The sequence below is a fragment of the Bathycoccus prasinos genome (genome assembly GCF_002220235.1).
Source record: "Bathycoccus prasinos genomic : Chromosome_17".
Classification (NCBI taxonomy): domain Eukaryota; kingdom Viridiplantae; phylum Chlorophyta; class Mamiellophyceae; order Mamiellales; family Bathycoccaceae; genus Bathycoccus; species Bathycoccus prasinos.
In genome coordinates this window covers 450066-465570 of record NC_023992.1, presented here as the reverse complement: position 1 = coordinate 465570, position 15505 = coordinate 450066, and the positions used below count along the sequence as shown (strand labels likewise).

The following is a 15505-nucleotide window of genomic DNA, read 5'->3' as shown; positions in this document are numbered from 1 at the left end:
ATGAGTTTCGTGTTAAACGACACCGACGAGCCCACTTAGAGGTCCTCCCAGGGTTAAAATATATTGATGAAATGTTGTGCGTGTCTTCGGTGTCGTCAAGAGGAGAAGACTCAACCAACACGAAGCTGCTACAAATGCCGATACTAACACTCTTTCGTCGCGCTTTTGAATATCTCTACTCCAAGGAAGCCAAGTTATACCATCACGACGAGCATAGGCGATTAAATCATAAAAGATAGAAACAGATGCGATTGAGAGTCCTTGCATGCAGAGAAACAAAACGCCGAGCTCCGTCTCCTTGCTCCCGGCGGCGTTTCGCGCCAACATTTTCGCGAGACTATATATCGGGTCACATCTGCTAAGCAACATTCCTCCTAAACTCATTCGAGTAGAATTTTGCGCGGTGGAAGAGCGCCTCGACGACGTGTGCCTTCGCCGCAGAAAAATATACGAGAAGGAAGAGAGGAGCGAAACGTCGGTTAAGCACCACATTCTCGTTGACGACGAATGCAAAATCAGAAACCAGGGAAGAACGAGCGCACCGTACGCGTCGCTCGACCGTAACTGCAAGCGTGAATAGAAACAAATACAAATCGTCAACGCGACGAGAAGTCCTCTCGTTGCACTGATGTGATTCGCAGAGAATGCGCCGTCGTTGTCGTCGTTGTCATCAGCAATTTGCAAAACAACAACGAAAGCTGTCAGGAGAACACACGCAGATTTGTGGTTGATGGATAACGACACCATATCTCACCACTTCTCTTTTAACCCTAAAGACTTCGCTCTCGTTCTCTTCCTCACTTCATAAGATCTTTCTTTTATATGAATATATTTATATGTATACGTATACGCGTGCACGTGAGTATCGTATTCTCTTTTTGTGATGTAAAAATCCCCCACATACCTAATAAATTTTGAACGACAACCAAATCTCGTACATAAAAGTTTTGCACGAAACGTGAGCTTCTATACACCTATCTTTATTATAACTCTCTCTCGAGGTAAGGTAATAACGAAAGAAGAATGATAGAGAGAGCTCGTGAGAGTGATGAAGTTCTCGCAAAGCAAATTGAGTATCTCGCGAGCGTATTGAGTAGCATCGAGCATTGTCGAGAAGAAGAAGAGGATGACGAGAGAAAAGAAAAGTTCGAAACGAATGAAGAAGCAGAAGTAGAAGTAGAAGTAGAAGGAATAGGCAAATATCACGATGATGAAAATAATAATGAGAGCGATGACTGGGCGGACGATAATACTTCTTATTGGTGGCGCGAGGAACAAAAGAGCGGGGGCGAAGTTAGAATACTGGAGAGAAGAAGAAGAAGAGAAGTAGAATCAAATGACGGTTCAGACCAAAAGGAAGAGCGGAAACATTTGCAGTCCTTAATCACACGAATACGTGCGCTTCGGATGCGAGCAGAATCGATTGGTCGTCAAGTAGCGTAGAAAGAAGTCCAATATTTCACTTGTTCGTTAATGTACACGTATCCAGGCCTCTTGTATCGTGGAACACGTCTCGCGCTTTTCATATACTCTCGTAAGGTCGGGTGTTCGTCTTCTATGTGCGCTAAAAATCTCTCTAAATATTTCAGATTAAACCTCTCCCCAATATCAAAATCCGCAGACTCTTCCCTGAAAAGCTCGTACGCGGTTTCAAACAGAGCGATATCGCATAACGATAACGCATCTCCGACGAGGTACATGGACTGATTCTGTAACAAAATCTCGTCGAAAACTCTAAGCGACGCGAGCGAACGCTGCGATGGAGAGAACGAATTTACGCGCCGCATGTCTTGAAATCTAGGCGTCTCGTCTATTTCTCTATCGGTAATTGCAAGCAATTGGTCCATATCAAAGTTTTCTCCTTGGTGCGTCAAACCGTTGTTCCGTAATGTGGACCAGTGTTGCTCGTAAACTTCGTCTATTTTAGCGCGTTCGTCTTCATCTCGACCGAAGAGTTGCAACTTGCTCGCGAGGTATCGTGCGATTGGTTTCTCGTGCGCCAAGTCCTTCGTTTTCGTTTTGTCATAGTTTTTCAATGTCGGTGTCTTTCCATATGGGGTGGTGGTTTTCACGTCAGACCCCCACGGGACAAAACCGACCAGCTCCAACGCATATTTACACTTTCGAGCCTCGCAGAGCATTCTTGGCACCTCTATTCGATTTCTCATCGGCATATATTGGAAATGAAACGCGCAGTCACTCTCGTCGTCTTCACCTTCAATGCAATTGCATAGCAGTGTCTGATGTAACGTCGTGCTCCATAAATCTTTCGAATCGTGTAAGTGAGCACGCATCTCTTCCGCGCTTATTCTTGACAACAAGGCGACCGATGTAACTGTTTTACGACGCTTTTTACTCCTTCGTAAAGAACGAAAGCGCCGCCGTGACTCAGCACAGAGAAATCGTGTTTTGGCTTTATCAGGAGTATTAAAAGCAGTTTTTGTTGTTGTTCTCGAGGACGCAGTCGCTCTCGAGGGAGGCATTGTTGCGAAGAACGACCGGTCTTCGCGACAGCAATACGAGAACATTATTTCTTCTGACGAGAACAAGAAGGATTCTCTCATAAAAAAGCCGACGGTCGTATGAAGAAAAAGAAAGAAAAATACCTATACTCGTAAGTGTTGTCAAAAGAACGCGCCTTTATAAATTCGCGTTCATGATTTGTATTATTCGACTGCATCTTTGCTAAGGTTTTCGTACGCTTCTTTTACTCGTTGAAACGCCTGTTTTGCTCGAGGTAACGCGCATTTATCCGGGTGTAAACTTCTCGCGAGTTCTCGATACGACTGCGTCAGCCATTTCTTTTTCGATCCTCTCGGAAGATTCAAAACCGCCCAATCCGTCCCTGCTTGCAACACCCTCTCTATTTGTTTCTTCGTTTCATTTTCAGCGTTGGTTTTCTTCGCATCCGCGGTATCTTGTCCTCCATTTCCTACGTCTCCTTTGTTTTTTAGAGAGTCTTTGAAGCCCGAGAGAAGATTGCCGGCGCGTTTCGCCTTTTCTTTCTTCAACTCTTGCTCCTCCTTGAACCGCTTTGTCACCCGTTCTTCTTCCTGCTCCTCTTTCAATTTAGCTAATCTCGCCGCTTCTTCTACTTTTGCCTTTAATTCAGCTTTTTGCCTCTCCATCAAGAGTAACTTTTGTTGCAACTCTCGTTTTTTTCTCTCTTGTTCTTTTGCAAATGAAACCGACGGAGTGAACGAAGACGCGTTCGCATTTAACGAGTCTTTCCCGCCTCTCGAATACGTGTTCTTGCTCAGTTTCACTCTCTGATTATAGTTATGATGATTATACTCGCCTCCGTTATCGTTATAACCTCTCTTCTTTCCTCCTCCTCTTCCTCCTCCTCCTAGACTATAGTTGTTGTTGTTGTTGTTGTTGTTGTAATTCTCTTCTTTTGTTTTCGAAGACGTTGAATTCATCGTCGTCGAGTTTGTCGGTTCACCTCGGACCCAAGATTTGCCTCGTCCACCGAAACCACCACCGAAGCCACCACCACCACCACTCGTCGTGGTCGTCGTCGGCGCTCCGCCTCTTCCTCCTCCTCTTCCTCCTCGTCCACTCATCTCCTTCGTTTTGTGTGAAGGCGGTTTGTGATTTTCCAAATGAGGAAAAAATTTTAGAGTTTCATCACAAACAAACAAACACACAAACACACAAACACACAAACGCCAACGCGTGCGAGACAGAACTCGAGTACACGCGCATCAACCTCACCGAACAACGAGATTTCTCCCTTCCTAAGTGATGTTCGTCAATAACGACGCCAATCAGCGTCTGTGCGAGTCTCTCGTTTCCACTTCGTACGTTCGCCAAGCTGACGAAGCGTCGAAGCGACAGACAAAATTGTTCTCTCAACTTGTATCGAACAGAAAGTTACCGACGGACGGATGGAACGAACAAGTGATCGAAAGTTTCTTACTAGAGCTTTCGCAATTGGATTCGAATAATTTCTTAGATAACTGCGGGGTTGGGGAGCGCGAAGGACGCGTGTATTCTAAATTGGTTCAAAGGCGTAATTTTGGTTTGCACCACGGAATTGGACGGAGTGGCGACGTTTCCGCGGATCAACCGAAAGCAATAGGGAGCAGCATCATAGCAAAGCTGGCGAATATTTTAGTCGCGGATGCGATGAAGATATCAGGTTTGCAAAGTATAGATAGTACCACGACGTTGCTCTTACCGTTATGCACGGGCATGTCGTTGTGCTCTGTGTTCAACGCTTTACGAGCGCACCAACGAGAAGAACAAAATGCAAAAGAAGACGAACGACAAAACACGATAGTTTGGACGCGATTAGACCAGAAGACGTGCATAAAAAGCATACTAGCGAGCGGTTACGATGTTTGCGTGGTTGATCCAATATTAGAAAAGGACGAGTTGGTAACAAACTTACAGGCGCTCGAGAAAGAACTCTCCGCCGAAGAGAACGAAAATACTAAAAAAATCGCGTGCGTGGTCTCGTCGACGTCGTGCTTCGCGCCTCGAGCATCCGACGACGTCGAAGCGATCGCAAAGTTGTGTCAAAAATATAACGTAGCGCATGTGATAAATAACGCTTACGGCGTTCAGAGCAGAAAGTTGTGCGTTAAAATTGAAGCAGCCATGCGAAAGGGAAGAGTTGACTGTGTCGTTCAGTCGTTAGATAAAAATTTTCTCGTGCCGGTTGGAGGTGCAATCGTTTGCGCTTCAAAAGGAAACGGTTACTTGGTCGATAAAGTTCGTAAACTATACCCAGGTCGTGCATCGATATCTTCAACGTTAGACGTGCTCATCACTCTCCTCGAAATGGGTAAAACTGGTTACGAACGTTTACTCGACGAACGCGAAACGAACTACGAGAAATTGAAGATGGCATTAGAACGAACGGCTTCGAAATACGGCGAGAGGGTGTTAGAAACGCCAAATAATCCGATTTCTTTAGGCGTGACGTTGACGTCTTCGAGAAATGATCTGGTTACAAAATTTGGTTCCATGTTATTCACAAGACGAGTCTCTGGCGCCCGCACGGTTCCCATGCAAGAGACGAAGAAAATCGGCGACGTAGAGTTGAGAGGATTTGGAGCTTCTTTCTCGACATACCCGACAGCGTATTTCACGGCCGCAGCCGCGATAGGCATGCGCGAGAAGGAAATAGAGAGCTTTGAATTGCAATTAGAGAAGACGTTCAAAGATTTTGTAAAGTTAACGTAGTTGTAGAGTTGTAGTGACGATGAAATGAAAAAAAGGAAGGAACAGCCACAAATACCACTTCTGCCGCCACAATCTTCGTCGCGAATAAAAGTCGTCTGTTCGTATCAACACTACCGCATCCCCCATTAATCATGAAGAACAATAATAATAACAATCAGAGTAAAAAGCGGAAAGATGGTGCAAATACTACTAACAATAACAAATATAATAACAACAATAAAAGCAAGAAGAAAGTCAAACACACGATGAAGTTCGCGCCTTCCCGAGGCTTGAAGCCGTCGCAGTCAAACTCAAAACTTTACGCGACTACGCAAGAGCTTTTGGAGTGCGAAATCTCCGAGGTGCAAAGAATATTATCCGACGCGTTCTCACCAGACCGCCCGGATGCGTTGCGAGCAGATCCGAGAGCGTTCACCATGTTCTCGACCCGATTGAGAAAGCAAAAGCAATGGGAGAAATGCGTTGAAGTGTTCAATTTGCAAAAACTATTAGGGGTTGAGCGCAACACCATCTCATTCAACGCCGTCATGTCCGCAGCAATTAAAGGTGGGAATCCTAAATTCGCGCTCGGGTTATTTGCAGAGATGAAGAAGATTGGTTTAGATATAACGACAATCACCATAAACGTCGCCATGCAAGCATACTTGAAATTAAATGAACCGAACAAAGCTTTGGAGCTCTTCGACGCGCTCGTAGAGAAGAATGACACGGTGAGTTTGAATACCGCTATGGCAGCGGCTGAAATGGCTGGCGACACCGATAGATTAGCACAATTAAGAAATACAAATAGCAATGTAGAAGCACCAGTGGAGAACGGGAAAATAAACGGGGACGACGACGAGGAGAATGATTCGTCCTCCTCATCAACATCGTCTTCATCAACTTCGAGCGAAGAAGAAAATGAAGGTGATGAAGATGATGATGATGATGACGAAGAGGAAGAAGAAGAAGAAAGAAGACTAAGAATGAAGAAAATGAAGAAGAAGAAACAACAACGAAAAGAAGAAGAAGAAGAAGAGGAAAGGCGAAAGAAGAGTTTAGATGTAGAAACGAACGATGAAGACGATCCGGATTTAGCGTTGCGAAAGAGACGAGACGCGAGAAGAAAAAAGTTCGAGGAAAAAAGGAGGTTGAGAAAGTTGGAGAAAGGGAAGGAAAGGCAGTGGACGTCGGCGGCAGCGCACACGAAGCAAACAAAAAGCGAATTGCAGTTGAAAAGAAGTAAAATGAAAGGAAATCCAAAGGACTGGCTCAACGAAGATGAAGAAAGCTCTTCGAGCGACGATGAAGACGAAGAAGAAGAGGACAGCGATACGGAAACGCGGATGAGAAAATGGAGAGAGAAGATGCAACGAAAAGGTCTCAAATCCTCGATTGAAGACGAGAAGATCGATAAGTACATCAACGTCCATTCCTCCTCGCACGGGATGGATTCAGAAGACTTTTGGAAAGCTGGATTCTAGGTGTTATGCATTGCGCTATTTGATTCTACTAGACTTCAAAATCTCTATATGGATGATGAACATCACTTTAATCACCTCTTTTTCCTATTTTCTTTGCTGGATTGCCCGCCCATATTTCGTATTCCGGAATATCTTTCGTAACTACGGACGCGATACCTACGACAGCGTGGGAACCAATCGTAACGCCGTCGACGATTGAAACATTCGCGCCAATCCAAACGTCCCTCCCTATGGTTACTCCCTTTGATTTAACTTTTTGTAGCCGGACAGGTGTCGTTAAATCGTCAAAGCTATGGTTAAACGCGAAAATAGAAGTCGATGGGCCTATTCTCGTATCGCATCCGATGTGAATGCCTTTGCCGCTACCACCGTCCATGTGAACCGATTGGTTCAAACCCACGTTTTCTTCCAGAACACAAGGACCGTGAATGAAACATCCGCTCGCTATTCGACAGTTATTCTCAATGACTACTTTTCTTCCTCGTTCCGCGAAGATGTGGACGTTCTCGTCCGAGATGTACGTGTCTTCTCCTTTGATTTCTATGGTTTCCATTTGCATCAGTTTCTCTTGCCACTGTTTCTGTCTCTCTTTTGCAAACATTTTGTGTTTCTCGATGTCGTATAACCACGGCATGTGATTCAATCGATGGAAACACTGTTCGTAATACAGCGAAGAGGTGTTGTCGCTGTCGTTGTTGCTGTTGTTGTTGTTCATCTCTTTCATTTTCATCATTCGGAAGAAAGAAAAGGAGAAGAAGAAGGAGGAGGAGAAAGATTTTATTAGGTAGGGGTTTTGTAACGGTATGGACTGATGGAGGGAACAGGAAAAGGTGCTTATCCGTAAAAATAAAAGGAGAGAGAGATTAGGGGAATCCATTACAATACTCGTAATAATAATAAAGTAATATCACGATGGATAAATATCATCACACAATACTAATAGTAATACGCGAGTGAATAACATGTCGTTAATCTCTCGCATAGGCGCCAGAGCCAGAGCGAACGAAAACCACTGGGCCAAGAAAGAGCAAGAGATGGAGTTGCAAAAAAGGCACAAAAAGCAAAAGAACGAAGAAGATGAAGACGACGACGACGACGCTCGAAGAAAGAAACCGATGCTGCTCGAAAGAAGAGCACGTGGTGATGATGACGATAGTAATAACAACAGTAATAGTACAGAATACGATGGAGTTACGAAATTAGCGGAAGTCTACGCGAACGAGTTGCGTTTATCGGCGCAAGCTGAAGCGAGAGAGTTGAGAAAACACAAGAGGTTTGATATCAGCGAAGGAAATACCAACCGAGGACAACGGAGAGCTTTTCCAGAAAACGATGGCATGATTCGACGACGACGAGACCGATGGGGCTTCGAAGCTATTAAGTCTGATTTAGAACTCAGGAAAATCGAGCGTCAAAACGCGTCAGCGTCTGAACGGCTCGCGGCGAGGCGAATGCACGAGGTGCACAAATCGACCAACGCCGCCGCTATGCGCGCGCTCGTTTACGCGAGTTGTTTAGCAGTGTGCGGCGTCGTTGGTGGAAGCGTTTGCGCTTCTGCGTTTTTAGATGTTGCCAGCGTGGAAGATTTACGCAACGCAACGAAACGGAACTTTGAGCCTACGGTCATTCGAATACGAGAACGCGTCGACGCTTATAATAATAACAACAACGGTAGTATAAGTCACGAAGTAATGAGTGGCGGCATCAACAGACTTCGAGAGTCAATGGGCGGGAAGCGCGCGAATTTTCTCGACAAAGTGGAAGAGAGCGAATTCGTACTGGCGTTACGACGAGTGTTTAGAATGAAAGAGAAGAAGAAACCACCTCCGTCGTCAAAGTCGTAGAAGTAGAGAGTAATAGGTGCTGCTTTCTATTCGATGTCGCGCCAAAAGTTAACGTGACGCGCATGCGAAGCATATGTATTATTATTAGCAAATGGAAAGAAGAAGGAATAGCAGTGATTAGGTACTTTATTATTTACTACAACACGCGCGAAAGAATGTTATTGCTGTTCTTATACGTTTCGTCATGCCGCTTTTTTCCCCTCTCCTCCTTTCTCTCCTCCGTCGTCGACTTCTTTCTTTTCTTTTTCTCCTCCTTCTTCCTCCGCGCTCGCGTCTGAATCCAACGTTAAAATCTGAAACTTATCGTTGGTATACACGCACGTATTCGCGGCTATATCCATAGCTTTCTTCGCGATATCCATCGCGCTCAATCCTTCCACATCAACCAGAGCTTTAGAAGCGGCTAACGCGTAACTTCCACCGCTTCCGATACCGATGATTCCGTTGGACGGTTCCAACACGTCGCCGTTGCCGGTTATTTGAAACATGTGGTGTTTATCGGCGACAATCATCGTCGCTTCTAACCTTCTGAGATACTTATCCGTGCGCCAATTCTTGGCCAATTCCACGCAAGCTCTCGTCAATTGACCAGGGTGTTCTTCTATCTTTTGTTCCAATCTTTCAAAGAGCGTAAACGCATCAGCGGTGGACCCGGCGAAACCCGAGATGACGCCGTCGCCCAACTTGCGCACTTTAATCACGTTGTGTTTAATAATTTCCGACCCCATGGTCACTTGACCGTCGGCGATGAGAACGGTTTTGGAATCTTTCCGAATACCCAAGACGGTCGTCGCGTGCGAGGAGGACGTTTTGATGGAACGATTGGGTTGATGATGATGATGATGATGATTTGTCGCTGTGTTTCTGTTTCTGTTTCTGTTTCTGTTGGAATTGTTGTTGTTGTTGTTGTCGTTTCTGTTACAAAAACTTGGAATTGTTGTTATTGTGTGCACTGACGATGATGATGATGATAGAGATAAAGATAAAGATGAAGCGAATGAATCGATCAACCCATCTGCGGTGGTGATACTCGAGAGCGCGCATCTGCTGGGAAGACTAAAACGACCACATCGTTGCAACATGTTTTTTTCTTTTGAGGGATCAAAAATTTTCCACATCGTGCAGTACAAAAAAACAGTTACACACAGAAGTAGTTTTACCCTCTTCACTTAAAAACATATAACAGAAAACGAACATACAAACAAAACGCAATAATCATCGTCCTCATGGTATCATCAGTATCCTTATCCTCTGCTTTGAGTATCAGCAATACAAATAATAAAACTTCTTCTTCTTCATCCTCTCTGCACACGGAGAGAAAACATATAATTCATCCTCGTCATCAACATCATCATCGTCATCGCAACCAACTGTGCAACCAAAGAAGACACATCAGAAGAAGAAGAAAACAAGGAGTGTGTTCGGCTGCTTTGACCAACGGGCAGAAGGTTGCTTTGCACTACAAATTGACGAACGGAGAGACCAGCGAACTCATCGACGATACGTCCACGCGAGGTCAAGCTGTGGAGATTACGTTAGGAAGCGGGGAGTTATTCCCTAAATTGGAAGCGCAATTATTAACGTGCGAAGTTGGAAGTAAAGTGAAACTGACGCTCGAACCGGAAGATACGTACGGGAACTTTGACGAGAAGAAGATTCAAAAACAACCGATTTTACCGGAAGAAATGGTTCAAGTGAAGGAACAAGTGCAGCCTGGACAAGTCGTGCAGCTCGCACCAAACGTCATAGCGAAAGTCGTCGAGATTGGCGAGGACTCTTTGACGTTAGATTTTAATCATCCTTTGGCGGGATTGAAATTGACTTTTGAAGTCGACGTAATCGCGGTAAAAGACGCGCCAACACTTTTCGGAACCCCGATGGTTAAGTTCACACCTCCAGGTCAGCCGCGATAATAATCTGTAGTTTATATACAGATACATCTAAATACTGTATAATCTATCCATCATGATCAAGTTGTAAATTATTACTATTCTTCATTCCTTTTACTACAATTCTAACGCGTCTCTACTACCACTGCTACTATGTTTTGCTTCCCCGGAGACTTGTTCGTCCCGTTCTACTTTAACGACGACGTCGTCGTCCTCTCTGTTGTCGTAGCGCACTCTGTCCTCCATTTTCTTAATTAAATGTACGGTCTTATCGCCGCTAAACTTAATGACGATATAAACCCAGCTGAAGAGGACGAAAATGAGAGTGAGAACGATGCAACTCCAACACCCGTACTTTTTGTTTTTACGAAAAACAGCGGTCTGTCTGTGCGTCGCGTTTTTCGCCACGACGACGTTTTGGTCGAGTTTTGTTTCCATGCTATCTACTAATTTGTTGCTCCTGCTCAACTCTCGGGAAACTTCTTCGGCGTTCCTTTTGATTCGAGAGGCTAAGTCGACCATTTCGTCCGTAAGATTCTCTTGCATTTTCTTTTCATTTTGTAATAATTCATCGCCTTCTTTGGATATGGTAAACTTCTTCGGCGCGTAGAGTTTCTTCTTTTGTGTTGTTGTTGTTGTTGTTGTTACTGTTGCAACTGGGACGTCGACATTGTCTGCTGCATTTTTTGCCGCTGCCGTCGTCGCCAACGTGCCCGTTGCGGAAGAAGAAGAAAACGAAGAAGATAACGATGATGATGAACTCGGAATGGCTGAAGCAGTTGCCGAGACGAACGCGGGATGTTCGTACGCCGGCACTTTCTTTTCAATCTCGTTTATTTTCTCCTCGTAAGCGCGAAACTTTCGCTCGTCGCGCTCTTTCTTCGTATGGTTTCGTTTGTCGGTTTGATAGTGTTCGTCGTTATGTTCGTCGTCCTCATCGTCCTCGTCTTCGTCCTCGCGCGCGCCAACGAAAACTGCCGCGAGTAAAGTACTCCTCTTCTTCTTTAACTTCTTCTTATTATTATTTGTCCTGTTGTTAAAGTTCTTTTCTCCTTCTTCTCCTTTTTCTTCTTCTTCTTCTTCGAACGCGTACAACTCCTCCGTCTTTTCTCTCAGCGCATTCAACTGTCGACGGAGCGATTCCGCGTACACGTGCGGTTTCACGCCCGTTTTCCATGTCTCCACTTCAGTTGTTGCAGTAGTAGGAAGATGAAAGTTGTTCACAAACGCGTTCAACGCTCGAACGAATTCAATCTCCATCGAACGAACGTCCACATTTTTGTTCTTATTGTTGTTGTTGTCGTACGAGTCGTCCATTTTCTTTGAACCAAATAATTTGTGGAAGTTGATGGTGGTTCTGTGATGTGATGGTGATTCTCTTCTCGCGTTTCTTTTTTCTTGTGCATGCGAATTTTTTCAATTTTTCTCTCAAATTTGTTCTTTCATCACACATCAATCAATAGTCTTTTCATTCTTCTTCTTCTGTGTACACAACAGTTCAACTAAAACGTAACCACCATACGGGCTTAAATAAAAATGATGATGATGATGATGCACACTCCACTCCCCGTGCAACACTTGTCCTCGTCGTCGTCGTCGTTGAATATCTCAACGAAGAGAACTGCCGGCAGCGGTGGTGAGGCAAAATCCATCTTCACCGGTTCACCCAAACTTGTTTTAACGACTTTTTCTAATAATAGAACGCGACGAAGAAGGAAAGAAGGAGGAGGTCGCGCGAGAGCTTTAGCTGCGGATAGAAACAATAGCGTTGACAAAGCCGTCCTTCAAATCGAGCGAAAGCAGCAGCAACCACGCTCAATTGACACTTTACGGAACGAAGCTTTGGGTCAACTCTCGTCGACGACGATTTCGACGAAAGGAACAGAGCTGACGGGTAAAAAATTTGCAGGTTTCATCGCGGTGCCTTCTCAAGCGCAAGCAAACTCGCGAAGTTTCATCGCAGAATACTGCAGGAACATTAACCACGGCTCGCAAGCGGCGTTTTCTTTCGGAGGAATCCTCCTCGCCGCCAGTTTAGTAAAGATTAAAAACGTTTTAGATACGCCTTCGCGGACGTACGTCCAAGGCGAGAACACCGTCGGTAACGAGTACGACGCGTGGACGAAAGAAGAGATTTTGGAGTATTATTGGGGAGAACACATTCATTTAGGATATTACAACGACGATGATTTAGCGAAAGGTGCGGGAACACTTCTCGGACACAAGGTCAAAGACTTCATCGAAGCGAAGGAAGACTTTGTGGACGAAATGTTCAAGTTTTCCAAAGCGGAGAAATCAAAAGTGACGTCAGTTTTGGACGTCGGGTGTGGCATTGGAGGTGCCAGTCGACGCTTGGCGTCTGTATGCGTCGGTAGTGGAGCTCAAGTCACGGGCATCACTTTGAGTCAAGAACAAGCGAAGAGAGCGAACGATTTAGCCAAGAGTCAAAACATTCCAAACGCTAAATTTGAAGTCATGGACGCTCTGAACATGTCCTTCGCGGATAACTCGTTTGATTTGGTTTGGGCGTGCGAGAGTGGCGAACACATGCCAGACAAGAAAAAATACGTGGAAGAGATGATGCGCGTTTTAAAACCAGGAGGTTCTTTGGTTCTAGCGACTTGGTGTCAACGCGAGACGCCGCCGGAGTTGACAAAAGTGGAAAAGTCTCAGCTCCAATTTTTGTACGACGAGTGGGCCCATCCGTATTTCATCTCCATCCAAGAGTACGGAAGACTCGTCGAAGCGTGTAATCCAGGAGCGGCTGTTACATTGGACGATTGGACGAAACAAACGATCGTCTCTTGGAGGCATTCGATTTGGGCCGGCGTTTACGATCCTCTCCCCGTGTTTACGAGACCAAAAATTTGGTACAAGACGTTGCGCGATATCATTTGCCTCGAGCGAATGCAGCGCGCATTTAAACGAAAGCTGATGGTGTACGGGATGATGCGTGTCGTCAAGAAGTGAGGATATATATGCGGTATGTGTGAGCGTACAACTGTAACACATCATTCAGATATATGTATTTGTTGGTTTGATTAATGGTAGTATTTAAAAAAATTTTCACTTTAAGTTGTTGTTGTTGTCGTTTGATTTTAGTAGCTGCTAGTATGTTTTGAACACGAATTTACAAGATGGCGCGCGAGAGAGAAGAATTACTTTTGCAACTCGTTTCGTTTCGACCAACTCATCTTCGCCGCACTCATCGAACCATCCGTCACCGCGTGCACTTTCTGGGCGAACGACATGCGCTCCTTCGTGCAGACTTCGCAATCGTCGTCGTATTTAGCTATGTAGTCCGTCATCGGCTGGACAAAGTAATTCTGCACTTGTTCTTCCATGCCTTTCTCGCTGATGAAGTTTCGCACCCACTCTTGACCATTTTTGGCAATCTTTTCCGCTTTCTCTGGATTGCGCTCCGCCCACTCGTATTTAATCTTCAAATCGGTCAAATCCACCGCGACCGGAACGTAATGCACCCACGGTTTCAACTCGTCGTGGAAATGATCCTTCATCCCAGAATCGTGATGAAAGAGCAAACCCGGCATGGCTAACTTATCGATCGTACCTTGCCACGTGGTTCCACCGTTCCCACCGATATCGATGTGGTACTTGAACCTCGCCATTTCGCACTTGGTCATCGGCTCGACCGTTTCCAAACCTTTATACTGATCGTCGATATCGCCAAATCCGGGGATAACTTTCGGTCGCAAGAACTTAACGTCCATCCAATTCGGTTCGGCTTTCGATAACAACGCCGCGTGCAATCTCGGCGGCAAGTTTTGTTCGCCAACAGTCTCGATGACTTTAGCGGCGGATTTGTCCTGCAAACGCAAGCGAGCGTTTCTTTTGAAGAACAAAGCGGCGGTTTGTCCGGCGTCGTCGTTCGAAAAAGCGGCAACGAACGGATAATCCGCGCCTCTCCACACGACTTTCGGCGTCAACGTGTTGAACGGGACGTTGTCCCAAAGCTGCACTTCCCCGGCATCTAAAAACGACCAGTTTTCTTTCGATTTATCTTCGCAGTGACCTTCGTATTTGGTTTGCGGAACGAACCATCTGCACTTCCCGTGCTCCGGTTCGCTCTTCGCCGTCATGTGGCCCCACAAGCACTCTAAAGTGGAGAACGTCGGCATTTGCTTCAAATTCTCCATCTTTCGGTCGACGTGAGTTGGGACAGACCCAAAAGTGAACACCGGCGCGGGAAGTTTGGCGCATTTTTTGTTGTTGTTCGGGTTGGAGCACGGAATAGTTTGGTAATCCGCGTGCGAAATGACCACTCGAAACGGTCTCGGGTCGTGCACGCCGTCGAAACGTTTCGGGAAGTAGGTTTGTAACCCTTTTTTGATGAAATCAAACGTCCAACCGGGTCTTTGCCAACGATCGATGGAGGCGTCCTTCATCGCCGCCTCTTTCGACGGTCCCAAATCAAACATCTCGAATCCAGCTTGAGGCGTCCAAGAGAAAACGTGGAGACTGTTCGATTGACCTCTCGTTTTATCTCTCTCGTATTCCAACTGTCGAAAGGAGTCCGCGACGTCCTTCAGCGTGTAGTGTTCCGAGCCTAACAAAGAGGACAAGTTGTTGTTCTCGCCGTCGTCACCACTTCTTCGAAAGGACGGGAAAATTCCTTTCGTCCAGCCCGCGGTCTTTGATGCGAACCAGTTCGTTCCCGAGGTTGTCGTCGTCGTCGGTACTCCGGGTTCAGGCACGACGTCGACCGTTGATACTGATGATCCAGCACCCATCTTTTGTTGCACGGCCATGACGCACGAGACTCCGACAAAGGTGACGATTGATGTCGCGACGACTTTGGAACTCCACGAGGAGGAAGCAGATCTCCCACCCCCCATCGTGGCGCCATCGTCGTTTTCGACGACTTTGAGCAACTGCGTGGACTCTGGATTGGACGAGGAAGCGCCGTTGTGCGTTCCAATGCGGTACTTATACCCACCCATTGTTATTACTCCTTTAATAAAAACTTCTTATTAGTAGTAGTAGTAGTAGTAGTAGTAAACTTCAAGTATGTAGAGAGAGTGATTTATTCTCACGACTGTCCATGGTGGAGTTTGTTCTCTGTCAAGTGTTCTTTATCAGTTTTTTCAGAGGAAGA

General features: G+C 45.7%; 11 protein-coding genes across 11 annotated transcripts; 5 read left to right on the top strand and 6 right to left on the bottom strand.

Annotated features, from left to right (window-relative positions):
• Window positions 1-1430: 1430 nt before the first annotated feature.
• Window positions 1431-2294, bottom strand: Bathy17g02310 (predicted protein; the record flags this gene model as incomplete). The annotated part of the gene is made up of 1 exon (XM_007508212.1): window positions 1431-2294. One exon carries the CDS (start codon window positions 2292-2294, stop codon window positions 1431-1433), a length of 864 nt encoding a protein of 287 aa, XP_007508274.1.
• Window positions 2295-2666: 372 nt separating this feature from the next.
• Bathy17g02300 (predicted protein) lies at window positions 2667-3422 on the bottom strand (the record flags this gene model as incomplete). Its single annotated transcript, XM_007508308.1, has 1 exon — window positions 2667-3422. The coding sequence occupies one exon, from the start codon at window positions 3420-3422 to the stop codon at window positions 2667-2669; it is 756 nt and encodes a 251-aa protein (XP_007508370.1).
• Window positions 3423-3747: 325 nt separating this feature from the next.
• On the top strand, window positions 3748-5193 carry Bathy17g02290 (O-phosphoseryl-tRNA(Sec) selenium transferase; the record flags this gene model as incomplete). Its single annotated transcript, XM_007508299.1, has 1 exon — window positions 3748-5193. The coding sequence occupies one exon, from the start codon at window positions 3748-3750 to the stop codon at window positions 5191-5193; it is 1446 nt and encodes a 481-aa protein (XP_007508361.1).
• Window positions 5194-5324: 131 nt separating this feature from the next.
• On the top strand, window positions 5325-6656 carry Bathy17g02280 (predicted protein; the record flags this gene model as incomplete). The annotated part of the gene is made up of 1 exon (XM_007508330.1): window positions 5325-6656. The coding sequence occupies one exon, from the start codon at window positions 5325-5327 to the stop codon at window positions 6654-6656; it is 1332 nt and encodes a 443-aa protein (XP_007508392.1).
• A 67-nt stretch (window positions 6657-6723) lies between these two features.
• On the bottom strand, window positions 6724-7533 carry Bathy17g02270 (hexapaptide repeat-containing transferase; the record flags this gene model as incomplete). Its single annotated transcript, XM_007508399.1, has 1 exon — window positions 6724-7533. One exon carries the CDS (start codon window positions 7531-7533, stop codon window positions 6724-6726), a length of 810 nt encoding a protein of 269 aa, XP_007508461.1.
• An 85-nt stretch (window positions 7534-7618) lies between these two features.
• On the top strand, window positions 7619-8500 carry Bathy17g02260 (unknown protein; the record flags this gene model as incomplete). The annotated part of the gene is made up of 1 exon (XM_007508346.1): window positions 7619-8500. One exon carries the CDS (start codon window positions 7619-7621, stop codon window positions 8498-8500), a length of 882 nt encoding a protein of 293 aa, XP_007508408.1.
• A 182-nt stretch (window positions 8501-8682) lies between these two features.
• Window positions 8683-9618, bottom strand: Bathy17g02250 (ATP-dependent protease peptidase subunit; the record flags this gene model as incomplete). The annotated part of the gene is made up of 1 exon (XM_007508281.1): window positions 8683-9618. One exon carries the CDS (start codon window positions 9616-9618, stop codon window positions 8683-8685), a length of 936 nt encoding a protein of 311 aa, XP_007508343.1.
• A 108-nt stretch (window positions 9619-9726) lies between these two features.
• On the top strand, window positions 9727-10413 carry Bathy17g02240 (peptidylprolyl isomerase FKBP-type; the record flags this gene model as incomplete). Its single annotated transcript, XM_007508274.1, has 1 exon — window positions 9727-10413. One exon carries the CDS (start codon window positions 9727-9729, stop codon window positions 10411-10413), a length of 687 nt encoding a protein of 228 aa, XP_007508336.1.
• Window positions 10414-10506: 93 nt separating this feature from the next.
• On the bottom strand, window positions 10507-11706 carry Bathy17g02230 (predicted protein; the record flags this gene model as incomplete). The annotated part of the gene is made up of 1 exon (XM_007508415.1): window positions 10507-11706. The coding sequence occupies one exon, from the start codon at window positions 11704-11706 to the stop codon at window positions 10507-10509; it is 1200 nt and encodes a 399-aa protein (XP_007508477.1).
• A 219-nt stretch (window positions 11707-11925) lies between these two features.
• Bathy17g02220 (predicted protein) lies at window positions 11926-13359 on the top strand (the record flags this gene model as incomplete). Its single annotated transcript, XM_007508236.1, has 1 exon — window positions 11926-13359. One exon carries the CDS (start codon window positions 11926-11928, stop codon window positions 13357-13359), a length of 1434 nt encoding a protein of 477 aa, XP_007508298.1.
• Window positions 13360-13547: 188 nt separating this feature from the next.
• Window positions 13548-15350, bottom strand: Bathy17g02210 (predicted protein; the record flags this gene model as incomplete). The annotated part of the gene is made up of 1 exon (XM_007508331.1): window positions 13548-15350. One exon carries the CDS (start codon window positions 15348-15350, stop codon window positions 13548-13550), a length of 1803 nt encoding a protein of 600 aa, XP_007508393.1.
• Window positions 15351-15505: the final 155 nt, after the last annotated feature.